At 39.7% G+C, this 22,574-nt stretch overlaps 2 protein-coding genes across 4 annotated transcripts in view; one reads left to right on the forward strand and one right to left on the reverse strand.

The window, feature by feature from the left end:
- The window catches only part of smc4 (structural maintenance of chromosomes 4), a 23,287-nt gene extending 1,541 nt beyond the window's left edge, over positions 1-21,746 (reverse strand). Inside the window, exons 1-23 of one of the 2 annotated variants that reach the window (XM_046073098.1) lie at positions 21,524-21,746; positions 19,844-20,001; positions 18,664-18,854; positions 17,890-18,081; positions 16,711-16,887; positions 14,481-14,645; positions 13,847-13,974; positions 13,458-13,598; positions 12,776-12,926; positions 10,870-11,034; positions 10,532-10,765; positions 10,131-10,316; positions 9,746-9,907; positions 9,403-9,628; positions 9,230-9,306; positions 7,108-7,260; positions 6,880-7,006; positions 6,523-6,712; positions 3,652-3,796; positions 2,968-3,141; positions 2,559-2,741; positions 1,640-1,872; positions 1,333-1,516 (exon numbers count right to left, since the gene is read on the reverse strand). In XM_046073098.1, coding sequence (XP_045929054.1) covers positions 1,333-1,516; positions 1,640-1,872; positions 2,559-2,741; positions 2,968-3,141; positions 3,652-3,796; positions 6,523-6,712; positions 6,880-7,006; positions 7,108-7,260; positions 9,230-9,306; positions 9,403-9,628; positions 9,746-9,907; positions 10,131-10,316; positions 10,532-10,765; positions 10,870-11,034; positions 12,776-12,926; positions 13,458-13,598; positions 13,847-13,974; positions 14,481-14,645; positions 16,711-16,887; positions 17,890-18,081; positions 18,664-18,854; positions 19,844-19,991 — 3,732 coding nt within the window. In that variant the 5' untranslated portion in view covers positions 19,992-20,001; positions 21,524-21,746. Of the gene's footprint in view, positions 1-1,332; positions 1,517-1,639; positions 1,873-2,558; positions 2,742-2,967; positions 3,142-3,651; positions 3,797-6,522; positions 6,713-6,879; positions 7,007-7,107; positions 7,261-9,229; positions 9,307-9,402; positions 9,629-9,745; positions 9,908-10,130; positions 10,317-10,531; positions 10,766-10,869; positions 11,035-12,775; positions 12,927-13,457; positions 13,599-13,846; positions 13,975-14,480; positions 14,646-16,710; positions 16,888-17,889; positions 18,082-18,663; positions 18,855-19,843; positions 20,002-21,286; positions 21,310-21,523 lie in introns of those variants that run through there. The other variant, XM_046073099.1, reaches the window with a different exon arrangement.
- The window catches only part of ift80 (intraflagellar transport 80 homolog (Chlamydomonas)), a 40,897-nt gene continuing 39,405 nt past the window's right edge, over positions 21,083-22,574 (forward strand). The window contains exon 1 of one of the 2 annotated variants that reach the window (XM_046073101.1): positions 21,083-22,434. The gene's annotated coding sequence lies outside the window, so the exon portion shown is untranslated. Of the gene's footprint in view, positions 22,507-22,574 lie in introns of both variants that reach the window. The other variant, XM_046073100.1, reaches the window with a different exon arrangement.

Genomic DNA, 22,574 nt, shown 5'->3' on the forward strand with positions numbered 1-22,574 from the left:
CAACTGGACTTGGTTGAAGCTACTGGAAGACGTTTCGTCCCTCATCCAAAGGACTTCTTCAGTTCTGACTGACTGGCAGGGAAACTCAGCTATTTAACCTCAGTGCGGTCGTTATCCCGGGTCATCGATACCGCTGGTTCGTTAGTGTTCCTTGTTGCTGTGACGACAGTCGTTACAGTCGTTAAGACTACCTGTGGCCAAGACTGAACGACCATCGTTGGTATCTTCACCTGAGGCCAATAGGTTACGTTTGTTGAGTTTCCTGGGAAGTGATGAAAGGACAGCATTGTAAGTGGGGGATAAGTGGTGGCGTAGACCCCCTCCTCTGTTCAATGACGGCTTCTCGACCCTGGTGTAGATGGCTTCCTTGACACCTCTTTCAAACCATCCAACAAACAACAAACGTAACCTATTGGCCTCAGGTGAAGATACCAACGATGGTCGTTCAGTCTTGGCCACAGGTAGTCTTAACGACTGTCGTCACAGCAATAAGGAACACTAACGAACCAGCGGTATCGATGACCCGGGATAACGACCCCACTGAGGTTAAATAGCGGAGTTTCCCTGCCAGTCAGTCAGAACTGAAGAAGTCCTTTGGATGAGGGACGAAACGTCTTCCAGTATCTTCAACCAAGTCCAGTTGCCCTTGATTTTTAATCTTCGTTGGATTGGCTAACAGAGGGTCTTCATTTTATTTTTTTAGTTTCCTCCTCTTGGTTTAGTGTGCTGTTCATTTTCATTATGGCATCTGTGCGTGCCGGTGTTGGAGGACAGATGACAGAAAACACATCGCACTTTAACCTGCCACCGTCTTACATACAGTCTGCAACATGCATTTTACTGACGGCTGTTTCACCAATGCATCGGCGGAGGCACCCACCACACCCCCGCGGTAAAGTAAGCGCACCATAAAACGTAGTGGGAGTTATCGTTTGCAGTGCGTGACAGGACCATCGACTGTATGATTGATAACAGCTGATACTCGCACATTAGTTTCTGTCATGGTTAAGTAATAGCTACTCCTGCCAGACAGTGAAGTGTACTAAACTAATACACAGTGTAGTGATGTTAACACAGCATATCGTTAGTGAACACTGGTAATGTATTACGTCTGACTATTAACCACACCCCCATTCTCTGTTTGAGAAAGAACGTTAACCAGAAACGGCAGTTAAAACTGGCTTAAGCAGGTGTTTGCCACTAATTAGGCTTTTCATGACTTCGTGTTACAACATCTTGCTACTAAAATGTACTTTGAACTTAAAAGTGATAGATCTTGAACACTTCGCCATGCAGCTTGTCTTATTGCCTAATACACACATCCACACTCACATAAATGTAACAGGCCACAATGGAGACGTTTTTGAAATCAAGAGCAGCATCTATCTCGTCCATGAAGTAGAGCGGTGTAGGTTTGTAGTGGTGCAGAGCAAACACCAGTGCCAGGGAGCTGAGGGTCTTTTCCCCCCCTGACAGGTTAAAGATCTTCTTCCAGCTCTTCTTTGGTGGACGCACACTACAGTGAGAAACAGAAAACCATTGCTTAAACAAAAGGACATGATTTATATCTAGACAAGGTTTTGAATCAACAAGAATCCACCTAATGCGCCGTTGGTCTCTGAACTATTTTTCTCCTCACCTGAACATGATGCCCTCAGAGAAAGGGTCTAAACTGTCCACGAGCTCCAACTCTGCATCGCCACCCAGTGTAAGCATCTGGTAGTTTTCCTTCAGCTTGTTTGTGATCATGTTGAAACCAGTCATAAACTCATTGAGGCGCTGTTTGCGCAGGTCCTCATAGCCGCGTTTGAATGAGTCCCTCTCTGTAGTGATCTCGTCCAGCTGAGCTACACGCTGCAGGTACAGCTCCTCCTGAGAACGCAGTGACACATGTTGAAATCGTTGCTCGAGTAAGTTTCCTTTTTAATAACTTCAAAATAGTTTCATAATTACCCTCCCAGCATGGCTCCCTTTAATTTTTTTTTTTTTAGTTGAAAACTCTAAAACTTAACTAGGAAATGCGCCTCTTATGTTTATTTGCTGTAAACTGAAGAAATGCATCCAGTGTATGACTGATCAGGGTTCTCCAAAACACTTTAAAGCCAACTTTGCGGCCATACTGGCAACGTATAAAGAATATAATGGAAAATCAGTATGGATTTTAAGCCCTAGATTTACCAAGTAGCCTTGTTGAATTTAATAAAACACTTTATTATAATAATACTCGCATAGATTTTTAAACACACAATAGCTTTGTGAGGTGTGTGTTCACTATAATAAAATAAAATTAAAAAGATGCGTATTTTGTCGTAAGTGCCCCCACCCCTCTCCAGACAGGAAGTCAGATGGCATGCAAGTAGTCAATTGTAACAGTATACACAAAAAACATTTTTTATGTTAACAGCATTTATTTAATCCTAGGAAAAGTCAAGAAAACTACTTATTTTGAGAATTTTTAATACTTTTAAGACCTTGCGGGTACCCTGTTGATTAATGGCAAAACTTATAAACCTCAGCTAAAGTTAGAGAGAAGGATCCCTGGTCATATTTGTGCATACCTTCTTCTTGTACTCTGCAATGGCTCCGAGGTTGGGCTTCATCTGAGCACACTGGGTCTCCAACGCCGCGATCTTGTTGATGATGACGTTGGGCTCTGAGATTTCTGCGAGTTCAGCAGAAGTAAGAACGGGAAGTTCCTCTGCTGGCTTGTCCTCAATGGTATGAAGGGACAGCTTGGTGGCCTGAACAACATAAACAGAAACATTACATACATGAAGCATTTATTGCCCGTGTCAGTTACCCTGTTGATCCAGTTTTCAGCAATATAGCTGAGCTCCCTGTTCTCAACAATAGCTTTGGTAAGTATAATGTTATCATTACCAAAAGCTCCTAAAATCAGTTCCAAAAATAAAACCCAAGTTGTACTTGAATTCACACTCGCACGCACACACGCCGTTCCTCACCCACCTCTTTCTGCCAGTGTTTGATCTTGTTGTTGTGCTCAGTGATGGTGGTTTCTATCTGCTCAATGCGGAGCCGGACACTGAGGGACTCCTCCTGCAGTGCGTGCTCCTGCTGCTGTAGCAACTTTATCTCCTTCAACACCCCCTGATACTGCTCCTGCACCTCAGGAAGTGCAGCCTAAAGGACAAGACAAAAACAGCGGAACTTATTTAAGAATTTACTTACAATAAATTTAGATGTTGAGATTTTACAAAGCTAAAGCAAAAAAAATAAAATAAAAAGTTACTAAACCTAGAAATGGGTCATAATTACGAATTATCCCCACAGATATACAATAGTAAATCACTTGCATACTTAAAATGTTTTGACAGGCTGTAATACAGGACAGCAGCACCTTTGAAACACTTTAATTAAAAAGAGTAACTAAACTCATAACAGTTTATTGTATTTTCCTTTGGGAGTAATCAGCAATTGTTCTCTTTAGTTTTCAAATTACAAGATGCAGTCCTTGCTATCTGCATTGCAAGAAGACCAGATTTATAATAAACTGCTGTCAAGAATGTCGTCTTGGAACAGGAAACTACTTTTGGATATATTTGACATAATATATCTGGAAATGTTCTGTGAAAATCTGTAAAGAAAAAACAAAAACAAACAATGAGCACAAAGTGAATAAAGAGTGCTAACCTCAGCCTCCTGACAGGCCTTCATGACCTCCCCAGCCTCATCTTCCAGTTTCTTGAGCTGTTCTGTGAGCTCAGCCATCGACTTCTCGTTCTCCTCCAGCTCACCCTGCACTCGAATCACACTCTCCTCACACTTCTTCAGGTTGCTGCAGAGGGGACATGGGCAGCGAAAGACACAGATATTAGCCTCTGTCAGGGTAGCAGTTAGTGAGGTCAGTGTGTCTGAGTGAAACATTACTGATAATTTCAAAACAAAACTACTAGAGTGACTGCTGAAGAGCAACCATCTTGTCTATATGGTTACAAGGATCTCAGGTCAGTAACCGCTTTTCAACTTTTGAACTTCTGATATTTATCACAGTTAACCCACTCTGAAACTACACAGGAGGAGTAATGTGAGCTACATGTTGCAATGCTGCAAAAATGGTAAACCCTCACTTTCCATTGTCAAAACCACATGTATTACAGCTATTATCAGGTCAGAAATGGTGTTGATGGGACATACTACACTTGCTTTCAGCACGATTAACCTATTTTGTCTCATCTTGTGCACTTACACTACATTTCAATTTAGCCAAAGGCACATCCATTTCTGTTGTCAGGTGCTTAAAGTAGTGATTTGATGGAGCTTATACATACTACCCTACTCTAATTAATATGATTCGCCTGTGAAGTCAATACACAATACAGATCAATGATAACACTTGCCATGAAAAAAAACGACTAACAGGAAGAATTAGAGGCAATAAAATGCATCTCAGAATTTGAAAAGGGCTGGCTTAGTCTGGATGTAAGGCCAAAATGGAGGATTTCAGAGTGAACCTGGTTAGAGCAGACATGTCTCTCTTAAGTTCCATGTTGATTCCATTCAAACATTACAGGACAGTTATGAACAGAACTGCAAAGTTTGTGCAAAACAAAAGATCTTTTGCCCTTCTAACTATGGTGGAAGCACTGCTGGAGAACAGTAGTGAGTTGGAAATAGGGATGCAGCGATTACCGGATTTCACTATTAACCCGCTTTAAAACGTCACGGTTAATTAATCGTAAAGGCGCCGCTACACCGAGTGTTTCTGTTGCACGGAACGAAACTGTGGCAACTTGCATAAAACAAAGTTACAGGAGCGGTGCACCAGCTTAAGTGTTGTGCTTATCAGAAGCTACTGTACACTGGCTAAACTATGGCAGAGGGGCCAAACTGTGAAGCTTTATTTCCACCAAAGAAACTGCTCATGTCGGCAGTGTGGGAGCATTTCGGCTACACTAAGACTGACCAGCGCGTTACTGAAGACAACTGATCACATGTTCAAAAACTTGCCGTTAAAAGGTTCCTGCTAAAACAGCAAATAATTACATTAAACTTGATGCAGCACCTGCGGGATCACCACCTAGCTTTGCACGCCCAAATAAATTTAGGCCTAATACATTATATTGAATAACGTAGCAAGTTGGTAGGGAATTAAATATAAATGTGTCACTTACAATCGATGCCGTAGCGATGAGAGTCAAGCTTTCAGTGCAACGTAAACAAACCAAACAGATGTAAACTTTCAGACCCACTGCAACGACAGCTCCGCTGCGCTATGAGGCCCATTATTTTCAATGGCTTGGTTTGTTGCTGCGTTGAACAACGTGCACCGCACGGCGAGCTTGCGCGCATGCTGCAGTCAAAGTAGTTGAACTTTAGCTCTGAGCAGCTTCCAGTGCAAATCGCTTCTTTTCTGAAAAGGCCATTATGGAAGACGTAGTCCTCTCAAGACCTTGAGTCACTGAACACTAAAACACTAACATATATCAGGAGCTTATAGACTTTCAGGACTATAGGCTACCAATTAACTGCATATCAGTTAACACTGCACTCAATTTCTTTCTCTCATTTTCACTAAAACTTGTATGGATGAGAGTCGATCACAGTAACAGTTCAGTTTATTCCCCTCCTTTATAACAATTTCCCCTGGGGGATAAAAGTTAATATTCCTCTTATAGTAATAACACTTACATATTATAGAAATATAATTGTTAATGAAATTAAATATTAAAAATCAACTTAAGTCATTACTAGTGTTGTGAAATTAATTAATGCATAATAATCGTGAAACCGTGATTATTTCTCTGACAATAATCGTACCAACAAAATCTGTAATTGTTGCATCCCTAGTGGGAAACTGTATCAAGGCTGTATTTAACATGAAGGAAGAGGCACGTTCACACAGGCTGCCTCTTTACATCTCCGTTTAGAATCTCCACTGGGTTCTTAACGGTCTGGACAGCTCCTCAAGCCAAACAAACCAAGTCACATGCAGCCACCAGCGTCGCTTTGCTCCAGCAGACTGCTTGCCTGGCTGGCTGTCCTGCCCACATGATCAATTTTAATGTTCCAGCTACAGATACTAATTACTAGATGTCCGTTTTAGTTGCTACCACAACATTGATCTCAAAGAAACCAATGACAACAACAGGAGGAAGAGAGGAGTCTAGTGAGCATTCCTGTATGCTGATGTTACTTATATGTGATGTACAACCTGACACAAATGTTGGCATCCTTAAGTGTTGGGCACAACTACAGAGTTACTTCCTTGCTGAGTCAGACATGCAGATTTTAACTACACCCAGAACCCCAGTAGTTATTACCAGGTACTGATAATGACTAAAATGTCTTAACTGACTAAAAGGTCTGCAGAGAACAATAAAAACAGTTGTGTGTTCCTCTTGATAACATTATGTCAAGTTGTTTTTTTAAATAATTGTGTGACTTCAGTACAGTTTCATATACAATTTAAATCAGATACCGTAACAAATACAGTCAAACTTAGTTGCTTAAAAATGGCTCAACAAGTGTGTGAACAATGTAAAACATGCATTGTTTCCTCACCGGTCAGCTGTCTTAATGGCCACTTGGGCCTTGGTTATGGTGGAGGAGCAGTCATCTAGCTCCTTGTTGATCTTGTCAAGCTTGTCCTGCTGAGCCTTTAGCTTGTGACTATTGATGTCTACAATCAGGTTGTGGAGCCTTTTCACCTCACTTTCCACCTTCCCCGCTTTACTGGATGCTGCCTCATAATCTGAGAGAGCAAGAGAGGGTAATGAAGGGACAGAACAGGGAGAAAGGAGTTAGACAGATTAAGTGTACTTTCACACAATCACAACTTAGTCTGACATGAGAATGAACATTTACAAAATGATGTTTTCAACATTTAACAACCCTTTACAGTTTACAGGGGGATCCCACCTTTTTTGAAGGCCTCCAAGCTCTTCTCCATCTGTTTCTGTTTGGCCTTGTCTGGGGCAGCAGCCAGCACATTGGCCTCAAGTTCCTTGATTTGAAGTTTCAAGTGTGCCTCCTGGTCAGCTAGGCTCTGAAGGAAGGAAAGGAGGAAAATGCTCAGTCACACAGGCTTGCTGAGAGCGAAACGTTTGTTTCACAGTGAATGAAAAGGAAGTGGCGTATTTGCTGTACAGTCATGCTGTTGGCGTATTTTTCCAGAGTGTTCTTCATATCTCTGAGCTGTGGCCCCAGGCGCTGGACGTTCTCCTCAAGCTGCAGCCTTCTCTGTTGGCAGCCCTGCAGCTTCAACACTTTCTCATTCAGCTTGCTCTCCATACGGTCAAGCTGCAAAAAACACATGAAAATCATCATCTCTCCTACACCAGTGGCTCTCCAACGATTTCACGCCAAGGACACCTAAATTGAAACCAAATTAGCCACAGACGCTCTATTTCATCTGATTTTGTGTCAGGTTCATCCCTGTGATAGGATTTTTGCTTTTGGATGTTTCATTACAGAAAGTGTATGAAACCCATGACCAAATAGTCATAGTCTGCCATTGTATAACTCATGGATGTAATTATAGGTAAAATGAATGATTCCCCTTTTTGCTAGGTACCCCTGGGAACACCCCTTAGGACCCCACTTTGAGAACCACTGTCCCACACTAATGGCCTGCTGTGGTGATTATCTGATAGCGGGGTCCATATTCATCCAGCATCTCAAAATCTCTTCTAGGAAATGTGCTCAGTAAAACTTAAATACTACTGCCAAACAGGAATTACAAGTTATTTATGAAGCTTCACCCACTTGGAGTAAAAATTATAAGGCCTCCTTTGAGTGAATAACATCACCGTTTTATGATACTTAGAACTTAATGATGATGCCTTATAGTTTGTCTCAGTAGTTCTGGATAAAATCGGTAACAAGAAGAAATCTAATCCATTTCTTTGAAAAAGTTTGTTGCATAACATTTTATTTAAAACATTTTCCTATCTAGAAAAAAAATTAGCTAAAAGTTGCACCAAATATGCACTGCTTTAAATTTTAGGTCAGTTAGGACTAGGTGTGTGACGAGATTTCATGAGATTAAATTGTGACAAGGATTCTCATCAGGTAAAAAGCTGTCTCGCGAGACTCACGCAAATGACATTTTTCACCCGCTGCCAAGCCACCCATTAATTTTCTCACACAGCGAAATACAAATGTTTAACTGATAAGATTAAACTCACACAGCGAATCAACTCCGCCCAGCTGATGCCACACCGGCGTACTACTAGTGTGTAATCAAGAGAGTAATCAACTGCACCTCTCGCGCTGTGATTCCAGACAGCTGTGAGGAGTGGTAACGTAGCTGGTAGAGTTTTGAAACATAAACATCTAAAAACTGAAGCACAGCCTGCTCTGTTTGGGACTGTGAGCTGCACTTTATGAGCTGCTGAAGTTAATGTATGTTCCACTAGAAAACCATTTGACTATTAATATGACTATTATCAGATACATAAGGCAACAATAACACAACATCTGAACCTTTCTAACAGGATCTGTGATGAGATTTCTGATCAAAAAAGTGTTTCAGTTACTTTCAGTTTCACATGCATCATGCAATCCCAAACTGCGTCGGACAAACTGTTTGAAGGGAATAACGTTACTACCAGCGGATCAAAAACATAATGCACAGCAGAATATTGGGCAGATAGACTTCTCATTAAATGATGACATTAGTCTGGTAATATCCTGTCTTTTCTCTGGACATGACAGAACACAGATGTGTGGGAGAGATTCTGAATGTGCAGAAAATTTTGACCATGAGCAGAAATTCTGCTGAAACACAGGAGCTATTAAAGTCCAACAGTTTATAACTATATTAAAATGAAATGATTTATCACTACGATGAAAAGGTGCCACAGTCACATTTAAAGAGGTTACTTCCCCAAACAAAGACACAAAGAGGAGGGAAGACTAAATCATGAAACAGCGGGGATGATATTAAATAAGTTGATCTACAGGAGAAACAGATCTGATAGCAGCACAGAATGACTGAGGGCTGCACTGACTTATATTCTGTCATAGTTAGGTTATAGATTTTGAATAGTCATCTGCCACCTGAATTGTGTGTTTCTCTTTATATAAATAAAAAAAAAAAAAAATAATAAAAATCACCATTAACTGGTGCAGAAATTTCATCAGAATGCAAGAAAAAAAAAGAAAGTGTTTAATGCTCGAAATTTTCATATAATTCTAGTTAGAACCAACTTTCTACTCAAAGACATCCGATTAACACAAACCTTTTATGTGTGTGTTTTGCACTCACCTCCTCCTGAGTGAACTCTGTGCCAATAGAGGAACCCATTCTGCCCTTCAATACTCTTCCTCCTCCAGTCATGGTTCCTGTGCAGCACAACCCAGACCAGTATTATTATCTTCAGTGAGAGAGCCATTAAGTATATGAGCTAGAGAAAAAAATGTTATGTTATGACCGCCCACCAGCCATCTCGATTATCTGTCCCTTCAGGGTGACCACTCTCCAGCGCCTGTCTTTCTGAAAGGCCATCCTTGTGGCCTGCTCCATGTCCTGTGCCACCAAGGTGTCCCTTAGGGCAAAGTAGAAAGCTGGTCGTACACTCGCATCCTTCACTCGCACCATGTCAAAGAGACGAGGGCTGTCCTCTGGAGTGCGAATAGGAGCCATGTTCTTCTCCCACACCTTCATCTGAGCAAAGGAAGTAATGGGGAATGAGAAGGAGCTCAGAAAGGCGGAACCAAACTAGCCTCTAAGAGACAAAATCATCGGTTTGCAATCTCTTGATTGAAGTATAATGACCTTTACCTTGTCAAGACCAATAAAGGTGGCGACCCCGATGTTCTGTTCTTTGAGGAATGTAACACATTTCTGAGCTGTATCAATGGTGTCCACCACGATGTTGTCAAGAGCACCACAACTAGAGGAAATGGCCACGTCATACTTCTCGTCTATGGCTCCCAGGTCTCCCTACAAGCACAAAAATAAGTTATAATACAGCTATTACAGACTTCTGCTTTCCAGTCTAGACACTGAATGCTAAAATGTTAAATAAAATAAACTTGTAAAAAGGTGGAGTTGATAATTAATATAGCAATGATGAAATTCAATCTGTTGTGCACACCATAGATGATCGTAAACGAAACTGTAGCTGTGTAACCCTGTATATTTATATATTATAACTGCTTTTTACCAATCGTCCAAAGATGCCAGAGATTCTGCCTTTGTTCTTCTGCTGCATGAGGGCATCCAGGACTTTTCCTCGACTGCGGTTGGAGGATAGAGAGCTCTTGGCTTCATCCACCTTCTGCCTCATTTCCCTTACCACTTCTCTAGTCTCATTATCCATCTTCATCAGCTCCCCCAGCTCTCCCTCATCCTGCAGAGGGGGAAAAAAGGGAGGGAGAGAGGAGCAATTAAAGGAGAAGCTCACACTAATGACACAATCTACTGGGCAGAAATACGCAACAGATGTAGTGAGTACAGCTGGAATTGTAGTGGTTTCAACAGAAGTTGCTTATTTTTACAGATGCAAAATGTCCCATGTAAATCCTGCCTTAACAAAGTACCATCTAAAAACAATGTTGGTTTTACCTTCTTAAGCTCCTGTTCTTTCTGGGGTATTTTGACTTCCAGGTCTTTGATGGCAGCACGTCGCTCACGCAGTGTGTCAGTGGTTGTCTGAAGTGTCTGCTTGGCCGTGTTGAGCTGCGTCACAGCTGTGTTGTGGCGGCTAAGGTATATGTCAAGCTCCGACTGAGCCAGGTCCATACGAGACCGGGTCTCATTTACAGCCTTACTGAGCTCCATCAGCTCTTTCTCTTTGGTCTGGAGAGCACAAAAAGAAGATTTTACAGGAAACGATGCACAATGTTTACTATCGAAAGTTGAACAAATGCATGCAACAAACTAATACCAATATGTATACATACCTCTTTGTCCTGCTGCAGGCCGCTGGTCTCTTCCTTCAGACTCTCCATCACCTCCTTAAGTTTTTCTTCTTCTTTCACTTTTTTCTTCTCCAGCTCTTCCTTGCGAGCTGTTGCCTCAGAGATGGCCTTTTCGCTGCTGGCTGGTACACCGCGCACTTCCTCCAGCTAAAAGACGAGCCAGACAGGAGAACATCCAAAAACAGATGAGATGTGTCCGATTCTGGATTCTAAGCAATGGTGGCTTCATCTGTCTAGATTCAACTTGAGGACACAATCTATCAATACACACTTCAACCAACCACAGAGTAATAGCCCTTTACCTCTTAAATTAGATGTTGAGATAAAGGGATCAGTGAAGACTTTAGGAGACAAGAGGTATAAAGTAAATGGATTCAGTAGGGTATTTTTTTTTTTTTTTTTTTTTTACCAGTGCCAGTTACAAGCAGCTGTGCTACACATTCAGAAACAGGCCAAAACACACAACTGTAATCAACTATAAACACACACTGAGCAAGCCCTGGTTAAGACTGGCACAACAGTCTGCCACTTGGCAGGGCTGAAACAAGGCAAGGAGTGGTGTGGTATATAGTCTATGTTTTGTAGGGTTAACTGCGGGTGAAATGTGAATGTGGCTGCTGGGAGTGTTACACAAGCCAGGCCATAGTTGACTACCACACAGCAGAACACTGCTCCCCAGAGGTCTGCCTGCCTCTGACCAAGTCGTTTCCAGAGCATAGCCATTGTAGGTGGAGCAGATGGGGGTTTTACAGCAGAGAGGGAGATGAGAAGCTATACCTACAGTTACGAGGGAACTCTCAGCTCCAGGTTTGTGTGAAAACGTTTTTTAAGTAAGTGCGCAAGTTAGAGAAACATTCTAAAAGACAGGAACATCATTATAGTAAAACAGAGCACGAACAGGCTATCAACAGGCACACACTCTAACAATCAACTTGTGTGTTACTTCACACCCCCCTAGTGGCTAGTTTAAGGCAGATAGCCCTTCCTGCCATGAAATTTGATTTTCAAGTCAACAGGTCCCCCCCTTATATGGCTAATGTTAATAATTTAGAAATACAGGGATTTCTCCTTACCCAAGGAAAGAAAAAGTATGAAAAATGAAAGCACACACTTTTGCAAATGACAGCATAATTTTTCAGTAGCAAAATTTCACAATCTCTTTGTACAAAAGCCAATTTCACTGTACAACAACTACCATCCAAGGCTTTTTGTTGAAACACTACATTGCCTGACTTTTTTTTTTTTACACAAATTATCCTTACAACTTAAAGTATAGTTGATTTTCATTAAACATTTTTTAAAATTCTTTCTCAAGGAAATGACTGTAGAGTCTATGTGTGGTTTTGAAATTGAAATGTAGACAACATAAAATGAACCAAAGTTTAAAAACACACACATTGTACACTGTTGTGTTTACAATTGTAAAACATAAACAAAATTTGATTGCAAACCAAATAAATAAGGCACAGATAGCAGTTAAATTGTAGTTTATCACTTATGTGCAAATTTCTGTAATGCCTTGACAAATGTCTTTTTCTCTAGGCCTCAAAAAACAGCCCTTGTGTTTTCTATAAGCAACGGAAATTGTATTTTTAGTGCCCATGTTTCTTTCTTGGCCACGGGACAAAATAAACAGAGTAACACTGGAGTGTCATACCAGTGGTGCTAGCTTGCTTTGATTTAGTGCAAGTATTGTAAATTCTTATAAAATGGCTACATTTACGCTCTCCTGACAGATTATGTGTCTGGTTGAACACTGCAAATCCCCACTGTGATATTATCAGAGTGAAATAATCAAAACTACAGCATAGTAGCAAACAGTAATAACAACTTTAATTAAGTCACTGAACTGTGTGTAATAGTGGACACAATTTAAAGGCCAACACACCTTTTCTTTGTCCTTTTCAAGCTGCTTCTGTAGTTTCTTGTTCTTGCTCTTTGAGTGTTTTATCTTCTCACGCACTTCAACGTCCTGCAGATCAAGCTGGGTGAACTTCTCCTTCTGGGTCTCAATGTACTTGTTGAGCTTGTTTTGTTTCCTGGTGGAGGAACATCATTTTTACTGGGTCAATCATGGAAAAAAATTTACTGAAATATTATATAACCTATAAGAATCTAAAAAAGAAAAATACAAAGAATAATAGAGTCAGTTTCTATAATATAACACAGCAAGCTCTTCACAGTAAAGCTCTGCCATTTTTCATTTCAAGGAAGTTTTGTCAGTTTAAAAAAAAAATAAAAAAAATCTATGATCACCGAAGCCAACAAATAGCAAAATTATGGCATCTAGAACGTCAAGTTTATACCCTTTTTTGGCAAGAGAACAACACTTTTTCTATACTTTTTGCAGCCATTTGTGGAACAATCAAATTTTAGGACACACAAATTACTACTGTTGCTTTTCCAGACCTGAACTGGAATTTTGCCTCTAAACAGAAATGTTCAGAGCAAGAGATGCCCTGACAACAACCACAACATTATTGATTTAGCAGAAAAGACAGTAACCTTCTAAGCATGTTACATTGGCTAATGGAAAGAAAGAAAAGGAACATGAACACAAAATGCCTTACTTCTCCACATTTCTGAGCTCTTGGTTCATTTTCTCTGTCTCCTGCGATATCTTTGCATTTTTCTCAGTGAGTTCTTTGGTGTCCTCCAAGATCTTCTGCTTTTCCTGTTCTTTATCCACCATACGTTTCTGCAGATCATGACTAATGGCAAAGAGATATCAGAAAATTTAATAATTTACACATAAAGCTAAGAAAATGGGGTCCGACACCAGAAAAGTGTCATGGTGCCCCTATTAAAGTTTAAAAATAGTATATTAATAAATATTTGCATTCATTGAACAGATTTTTTTCTCTCCTTTTACTGTTGGGTCTACACTGAAATTTAATGAGGTTATATTATTGTTTCATTGGTCTTGTAGGGAACAGAGAAACGGTGCTGGTGCACTCACACATAATATTGGCAGAGCTGACTCTTGTGTTTAAAGATGTCATTCTCCAGGGTTAGGAAGTCCACAGCTTTGTTCTTTTCTCCCTCCAAAGCATTCTTCTCCTTTTCCACTAGCTTTACTCGGTTTAGCTAGGATAGTAAACATATTGCAGTAGTTAATATCAGGTGACAAAACTTCAACACAATTTCTACACATAAATCACAAGCATTGGTGACATGTTAAAAAAAACAAAGAAAAAAAAAAAAAAAAAAAAAAAGTACAGCATTTTTTAAAGTTTCTCGATTGCTGATGCCACATACATATTTTAATAAAAGTTTTAATACCATTAATTTTTTTCTAATCGCTATAAATATATGTGCACAAAACGTTTTCAATGAAGAGCCATGAATCATGTCTGGGGTTGTTGGCCCACCCAAGTACCAACTAATCTGACATACTTTCGTTAAACACTAAAAACTGTATAATTTTCATCTCGGATATGTGCATGAAAAACTTCCCAACACATGCATACGTAAACAAAAACCTCTTTCAACACTAACCTCTACTGTATAAAAACAGCACAGCAAATGAAGTCAGGACACAGGAAGCAAAGTTGGTTAGCTGTGTGAGCAGATTATGTGTGAGTGTATGTCACCTTCTCTCCCCTCTGCTCATTGAGAAGCTCAATGCGACGGGCCAGGGTTAGGATGGGCTCCTTGAGGCGGCAGGAGCCGATAATGTCCTCCAGGTACTCAAGCATGCCCTCATCGTGATCTGTCTGACCTTTAGGCTTCATCATGGCAATCTGCTCCACTTCGCCCTAGTTACAGTCCAGAACACCACATGGACAAGAAATGTATGCAATCATTCACAGAAAACAAAGCTAAAAGTTCTAATAAAACAACCCCCCCATTTAATTTGTAGTAATAAAAAAAATGCCCACAACACTCACTATTAAGATATGTGGTCAACTGAATTCATATTTCTAGACTTTCAATAATGCTGGTCTGCTACACACACAACTTGGCACAAAATGCAGTCATTATTTCTAGAGATTCTCTTTGAGGCTAAACTGTTACAGCAATTCAAAACAAAAGGAGAACAGAAAATGAAAAGATTGAACAACATTTTCTTCATAAATAATGGATATAATTCAATTTGACAAATTAGTAAATGGTGTTACCAGACATGTTAAACACGTTTCAGAACACAAGTATTAATGTTGTAATATCCACAGTCCATGGTAATAGATCATCATCACTTCACCACCCCACCAACAATCACTACCCATTATAGGACTTGTGTTAAAATTATAATTAACCAAATTTAAAATGATGTAAAAACAAATGCTTTTCATAGCATGCAAATGCTGACTTCTTGTAGCTACACTTTGGTTGAATTTCCAATGTATACTACTTGCCCCCAAGTTCTCTCCAAACACTCCAGTGTAATCACATTTGTCTGAACATGTGTTCATTTTTATTTATTTATTTTATTTAGATAAACTTGCTTAGAATAACAATATTGCTACACAGTAAAATTCAAGGTAAACACAAATTCAGTCCAGATATAGGAAAAACTAACAAAGTCTCAAATTATGTTTAATTTATATGTAGGGGAAACAAATGGAGCACACATATTATTTTTTGGTATGAAAGAAAAGAGAAGCCAGTAGTGGAAGGGGAAGAATCCCACGTCATCCTGTACTCTGACCAATGCACAAAATAGACAGTTTCCCCTTTAGCCAAAAGCCTAGAAAAGTGACCTTGGAGAACAAGCTAAAGTCTTCTCCCATAGCCATATCATAAACAGAGAGCTGAAAATCTAACATCCAACAAGAGTGAGAATGGACATGTGCGCGCGCACACACACACACACACACACACACACACACACTAAAAAGGCAAGCAGGACACAATCAAGCACCTAACTACAAAACCAGTGTAGGGTAGAAACTAAATGTTCACCTGAAACTACCACACATATTGTAAAAATAATGAAATCAAATTCAATTTAAAAATTGGGACAACAGAGACTTAATAAGTCACTTTGTTATACCCATTACCTCGACATGAGTCATTGCCCCATAAGCCTTGGGGCAATCAGCAATAATGGGCAGGTCACACATGTATTACAATCACAGGGGGTAGGAGTGTAACTAGTGGACTGGTTCAAACTGTGCAACACAATGCTAAATAAATAAAAAAATATTTTAAAAAAATATGACAAGAAAAATAATAATTAAAAATATACAGAAATGCATTACATTCACAGTGGGAGTAAAAAAAACAACAACACACAAACAAAATGTTGAACCAATATTTAAGCCATGGTAATGGAGGGTGTTTGATCCGGTCACACTGAAGCAGCACTGCCAATATTGGGGTTGGGGTCTATTCTCACACGCCAATATTTACGTGCTGCTAAAGCGTGGCAGGTACATGGGAAAGGGAGGGGAAGGGAGGTCCAACCTGTCCCCAAAGGAGGGTCAACCCCATCCAAAAATCTGAGTTAGTTGTTCAACTACAGCCACTTACATGCTGGCCCATTTATGAGGAAAACTGCCTTTTTTCCTTAAAATTCTAAAGCAGCAAATAATGGTTCGCACCTTTTCCACATTGTTTCAAACCATGATGCGCTGCTATAGCAGTCTAAGGGCTGGCAGAGGACACATCCTCTCCTTTCCACTTCCAGTGCAACAGGTTATTACCACAGACAGGCATGGCCTTAAGGTAGCCATGAAACATTTGACTCAAAGAGGACTGGGGAATGGGCAGAGAACGAAAAGCAGGAAATCTCTGACAGAATGGGATGGTCACAGCAAGTATAAAAAAAAAGCAGAGTTAGAAGTGGACGAGGAAATTACATGAAAAAAGTAAAATTACCTGTAAGATCAGAAATCTGTTGTGGTCTAGGTCAATACCATGGCTTCGGAGTAAAGCCCCCACTTCTTTGAATGTGGCTTTCTTGCCATTGATATGGTAGGCTGAGGAATTGTCTTTGTTGGCAGTCCTGGAAACATAGAACTTGCTGTTGGGGATGACTTCGTAGTCATCTCCTTCCTGGCTCAGAGGGGGAGGGGCAGAAGACACAGAGCAGCTTAGAGAAGAACAGTTCAGAAGAAACTCACGTAGCTCTACACATCAAATGATAATACTCATAATACTGACAAAGCCACTGAGGGTGGTTAGAGAAAAACACTACACAGTACAAACAATTAAGAAGAAGCACAACAGAACAAGGCCAGCAACACTGCCATGTAAATAAACAATATCAATACTGAAGTTTATTCCATCATGTTACATTTACAAAGTTGTAACAACTACATGTTAGTTAAAATGATGAGATATAACTGCAATGCAAAAGAGTCAGTCATTTTCCTAAAAAATGTATTAATTTTAGAAGCAAGTCAAATAATTTCAGTTGTGTACACCACTCCTTAAAAACATATTTTTAAGTTTCAGAAATGGCAGATTGTAAAGCTGGCAGGGTTCATAGAATTATGGCACTAATTTAGCAAACTGATTTTAATTTATTGTGAACTAATGGACCAAACAGAAAGGCTTATATTTGACAGTGGGCAAGGCAAGACTTGCACCCCCTGCAGCAGATCAAATACAGAAACATGATAAACTCTAGTTATTTTTACTACAGTCAGTTTTCACAGTAATTTGTGATCTAATACAACAGAAAAAATTTGTCTCTTAATACAAACACTCATTTTATTGAATTTTCACAGTATATTCAAATAAAGTAGAGCCTAGTCACTAAATAACACATTTAAAAATTATTCAAAAAACACAGGAATCAATTCTAGCACATTCTGAATTGACTATGGTATGTGTGGGTGTTAGTTGTAACTTTCATGATCAATTTGAGTCTGTGTTTAGTCACTGGTGTGATAATCATGTAGCAATATTACCTCATGAGCATAGAAAATAAATAATTTTAAATTTGAGGGAAAAACAAAATCTGTCCACTGGTAAATATTTCTAATTTAGGAGAGGCCGGAGTGTGTGTAGAAGGTATCTGTGTGACTGATATATAGATAGATACATATATACCTTATCAATAATCTTTTGAAAATGCACCTCCACAGTACAGCTTTGCACATCTTTGTGTTTATCAGAGCTGTGAATCAGCACTGAGAGCTTTTTCGATCTGATCTTTTGAGCTCTGTATCCAAACACAAAGAGCATCGAATCTATCACATTGGACTTCCCACTCCCATTTGGACCAATGATGCATGAGAAGCGCTGAGAGAAAGAAGAGAGAAGATGTAAAAAATTATATAAATCAATTATATAAATATATACTGCATCCACAAACAAATAATGTAAATGTCATAACATTAAAAGGCACATATTAACATTTAAGCATAGTAAGATTGAGATAGTGAATGTATTCCAAGTGGGTGTAGTTAACATTTATTTTAATATACAGATATTTACAGAGCAATGAGGGGAGCAGAAAAAGGTAAAAATGTAAAATTTAATGAAAATCTTAATTTAAGGGAAAAGTCAGCACATCACTAGATCACTAACCCTTGTATGATAAACTCACTAAATCAAAATGGAGGAGTGCGACTTTTTCCTCTTTGAAAAAAATATTTTCCAAAAATTAAATAAATGTTTTAATGTGGTGTAATTTATATTTCTGTACTTGTTTGTGTCTACCACAACACAAGGCAACTGTGTTTGACATTTGCATAATATGAAATTAAAGAGAAATGAAATAAAATTGAGAAACACTACAAATAGTAGTAAATCTGTGAGCTTAACACAGCACACAAATATTTCCCACACAGGGTTGACATTTGTAACCATGTTTGGTCGTACCTTGTGAAAAGGCCCCAGAATCTGCTCGCCTGCGTAAGATTTAAAGTTGCGATTAACTAAATGTGTTATCATCAGGCGAGGAGCGCCCGGTTCATTGGTCATTGCTGGGGGCGGGGGTGGAGGGATGCAACTGAGAATCTCCTCCAAACTTCGATTATCAACCGCCTCGACAGCTTCCCCGTGAGACGGATCTGTGGCACAGAAAAAAGTACAACTTTTATTCCTCTGCGCGAGTCGTTTCAGGTGGGGGGCAGTGGTGCGTGGGGGAGGGGTAGAGGAGCAAAAAAACAAACAAACAAAACACTGGCAGCAAGTTACAACAGCAGTCAAACAACGACTCCCGAGAAAGTTGACAGACGTTATTTTTCTTTGTTCTGAAAACAAGAGCCAACCCAGGGAAGAAGAAAAAAAGAGAAAGCGACCATGGCCGCTTATGAACAAACCCACATTATTATACAAACGCTCTCCACGAGAAGCGTTGATACGTGAGAGTAGATGCGCCACATTCATTTCGTCGATGATAAATAACTAAAGTGTGCATTTCGATCATCAGCGTCACATTTTCACTCATGCTGAACTGCACTCACAACACAGACTGATGATAATGATGATAATGTATAACGTAAAAACGATTATGTTGCCATCACACCAAGCCACAACGACCTGTCCAAAATCTATTGTGCTCACACAAGCATAAACAAGCTATGGGGGTCGATGTTTGTAAATCTAATTCTTGTAGCCAGACACACAGTTAAGCATTTCAACATATTCTATAGAACACAAACATCACTTAATACTTACGTGCATCTTAAGCTTCGCATTCAAATTATTATACAAATTATAAATCGTCAAGTTGTAAGAATTAAGCCAAACACCCTTTTGGTCTACTATATAAAACACTTCATTATCTTCAAATAAATTACCTCATTTGCTGAGAAGATCCGGGGAAGTAGTACACTCGACGATATCAAAATCATCACAAAAATCACAAGACATTTATTGATGACTGACACTTTGGAAAAAAATATATCGGCCATTCTAACTACGTGTTGAGATTTAAGTAAGAAAAAAGCTCTACAGCTGTGCCAATTGGCCACTACCAACACAGCAATACACGCAACGCCATTAAGTGAACACAACTTATTTAGATTCAGACACCAAAACACCCTTTGTTACTTGCCAGTTGTCGGCGGTGCCTCCTCTTGGCCATTGGATTTGGTTTCTTGATGGGGTACATCCAGCTCGTCTTCGGAGTCATCCCGAGGCTGCGACCCTTTCCCTCTTGGCTTGGCGGAGGCAGTTGAGCTCTTTGCAGTTTTAGATGGCATGATTTGAAATCTGAAGGGGTCATTGGTAAAAAAGGCATATCTATGAGTGGTTTTTGTGCCTGTCAATCTCACAGCTCCACTTTAAGTCGGTCACACGCAGCTACCGATGTCAGGCTGAAATAATTACCACAGTCTGATCTCACTGCCGCCCATCTTACAGTTAGTCGGTATATTTTTCATATGGTAACAGTTTTTTACAACAGTAAATAAAGTAACAGCATTAGTAAAGTTTGAGTTGAACAAAGTGAGTTATTAAAAAAGCTCTTGGTCAAATAACGTGAGAAGAGATGGCACGGAACAGGCTGCCAATCTGCGTGATGATTGTAACGAATTAGATGCTATTCTTTCACTAACCCCAAACAACAGTATAAAAACATAATGGCCTCCTCATGTGACAGATACGTTTGAGTACCCTTCTGCATCTTACATAGCTATTTGATTTGAGCATCACAAAGTTGAACGGTTAAGGACCCTTGCAATGTTGGGTAAAACAGGAAAATAAGGTTAACGTAACGACAATTCAAAACAAATTCAGTTAATATGCAAATAGCTAAATAATCTCCCCACAGCTCTTAGCCTAACCTATGTTATGTGGCCATTGAATAGACGCAGCTCTCCGGACACAGCGTCCTAAATTGATCGAGGTCTCAAAATGACACCAATATTAACTTTAATCCCCTCAACTTTTATGTTGGGGGCGGAGGTGTAACGTTACACTGGGGCGACCTAACGTTAACTCGCTAGCTAACGTTAATTGGAAAACACATTCAAATAAGGAATTTAACTTTATGGTAACGTTGGACTGATAGTAACGTTATACGTTAATTAAACGCATGTTTGACAAATAAGTGATTTTGTACAGCTAGCGTGGCCACCGGATATTAAGAAAAAAAAGTGTCCACGTTACTGTCCTATTTTTACTTCGCTAATGTTAACGTTAAGTTAACGTAGCTGCCGTAGGCTAGCTAACTATGTGATCATACATAACGCAGCAAGGCTAAAGCTAACGTAATGGCTAACTGTGACTTGCAAACGTATCTGCGTTGTGGAACTGTAACGCAGACGCAACACCGTAACGTTAACTGTAACTTACTTAACGTATAGTTTGCATTATACGACTTGAAAGGGGCGCTTAACTTAAGTAAACTTAACTGAAGTGACGTTAACTTAGTCACCGTTAACTAGACAAATGTTTTGTAGCTCAAAGTTTAGCAACCACCAGTAAGATTAACGTTAACATTATCTTAAAGTTAGACAATCGGAAAAGTTGCATGTTAACGGTAACGTTAACTTACGGTTAGGGGTGTGTGTGTGCCTACGAAAAGCCTATTTGCGTTAACGTTAAATGTAATAAGGCAAAAAAAGCGACTGTCGTTACATTCCGGAGTATTGGTAACGTTTTCCACCGCAGCTAATGTTAAAACTAAAGTTAACGTGTTGTTAATGTTGGTTCTGGTTTGGAACTAACGTTTTGCATTTCAGCAAATAGACGGAACCCAGTCATTACTCTCAGCTAAAATGCTTCTATGTACCTTCCACAATACGGACACGGTCTGTCAAGAGTATTCCTTTCTGACCCAAATCACGATTTCGGAAAAAAAGAAGAATTCGTTAGTCCAAAGTTTGGCAAATATATTCCACAAAATTTCAGCCCCGTGTCATTCCAACTCGCTCTCCTAACTTGTAAATGGCGCCTAAACTGTGCTGGCGAACCAAATTCGTTACAAACTGACGCAAGGTACCATGGAACGTTCAAAGGGCAAGGGAAAAAAACATGAAATTCAAAAAAGGGGACGAAGCCAACTCCGCCTCGTTTCAAACAAACGATAATCATACGACAAAAACAACCAGACGAAACACGCAGAAAGCAACAATACTTTTGTACAATGTTATATGTTATTTAAGATTATTTGTCAAATTCAAAACCTAATGTTTCTACATGTTCAAACGGTTGCCTGGTTACAGTAGAAGGAAGTCCCACCCGGAAGAATAGTTTGCATTTCAGGAAATATTGTTCAATGGATCAACTATTAATGTTAGTGTATTTTTAATTTTAATGAGTTATATTAAATACATTTGTTTTAACAGATATCATAATGTAGTTTTACATTGTCAAAATATCTATTTTCAAAGAAGCGATATTTGCAAATCTCGCGATAACGTATTTTTCAAGCTGTTTATGATTACCAGATTAAATGGCTACCAAAGGTTAGCCTTGATAACGCTAGCGACACATTTCGGGATGGGTAGGCTTACGCTGTACCGTTCTGACTCTTCATGCAACTTTTGCAGGAGTAAATGATACGCATGCAATTGCTGGTTGTCCCACAGTAAACTCGGAAACGACAGAACGATGTCTGGTTTAACCAGACAACCAATTTCACGTTAGCATAAGTTACAAGACTCGGGGACATCTGAGGATTCACGTTAGCGACAGTGGCAGGTACCGTAGCAACTGCAGACGCTAGTTTCAGCTACCAGAGCATGCCAACAACTGACTCGCCTAATTTACGGGGTAGGGTTAATAGTTTCATGGTTTTTGTCCTGTATAGTGTTTCTTCTTGTGTGTTGGTTTTACATTAA

Source organism: Micropterus dolomieu, linkage group LG17 (genome assembly GCF_021292245.1).
Source record: "Micropterus dolomieu isolate WLL.071019.BEF.003 ecotype Adirondacks linkage group LG17, ASM2129224v1, whole genome shotgun sequence".
In the NCBI taxonomy this organism is placed as follows: Eukaryota; Metazoa; Chordata; class Actinopteri; order Centrarchiformes; family Centrarchidae; genus Micropterus; species Micropterus dolomieu.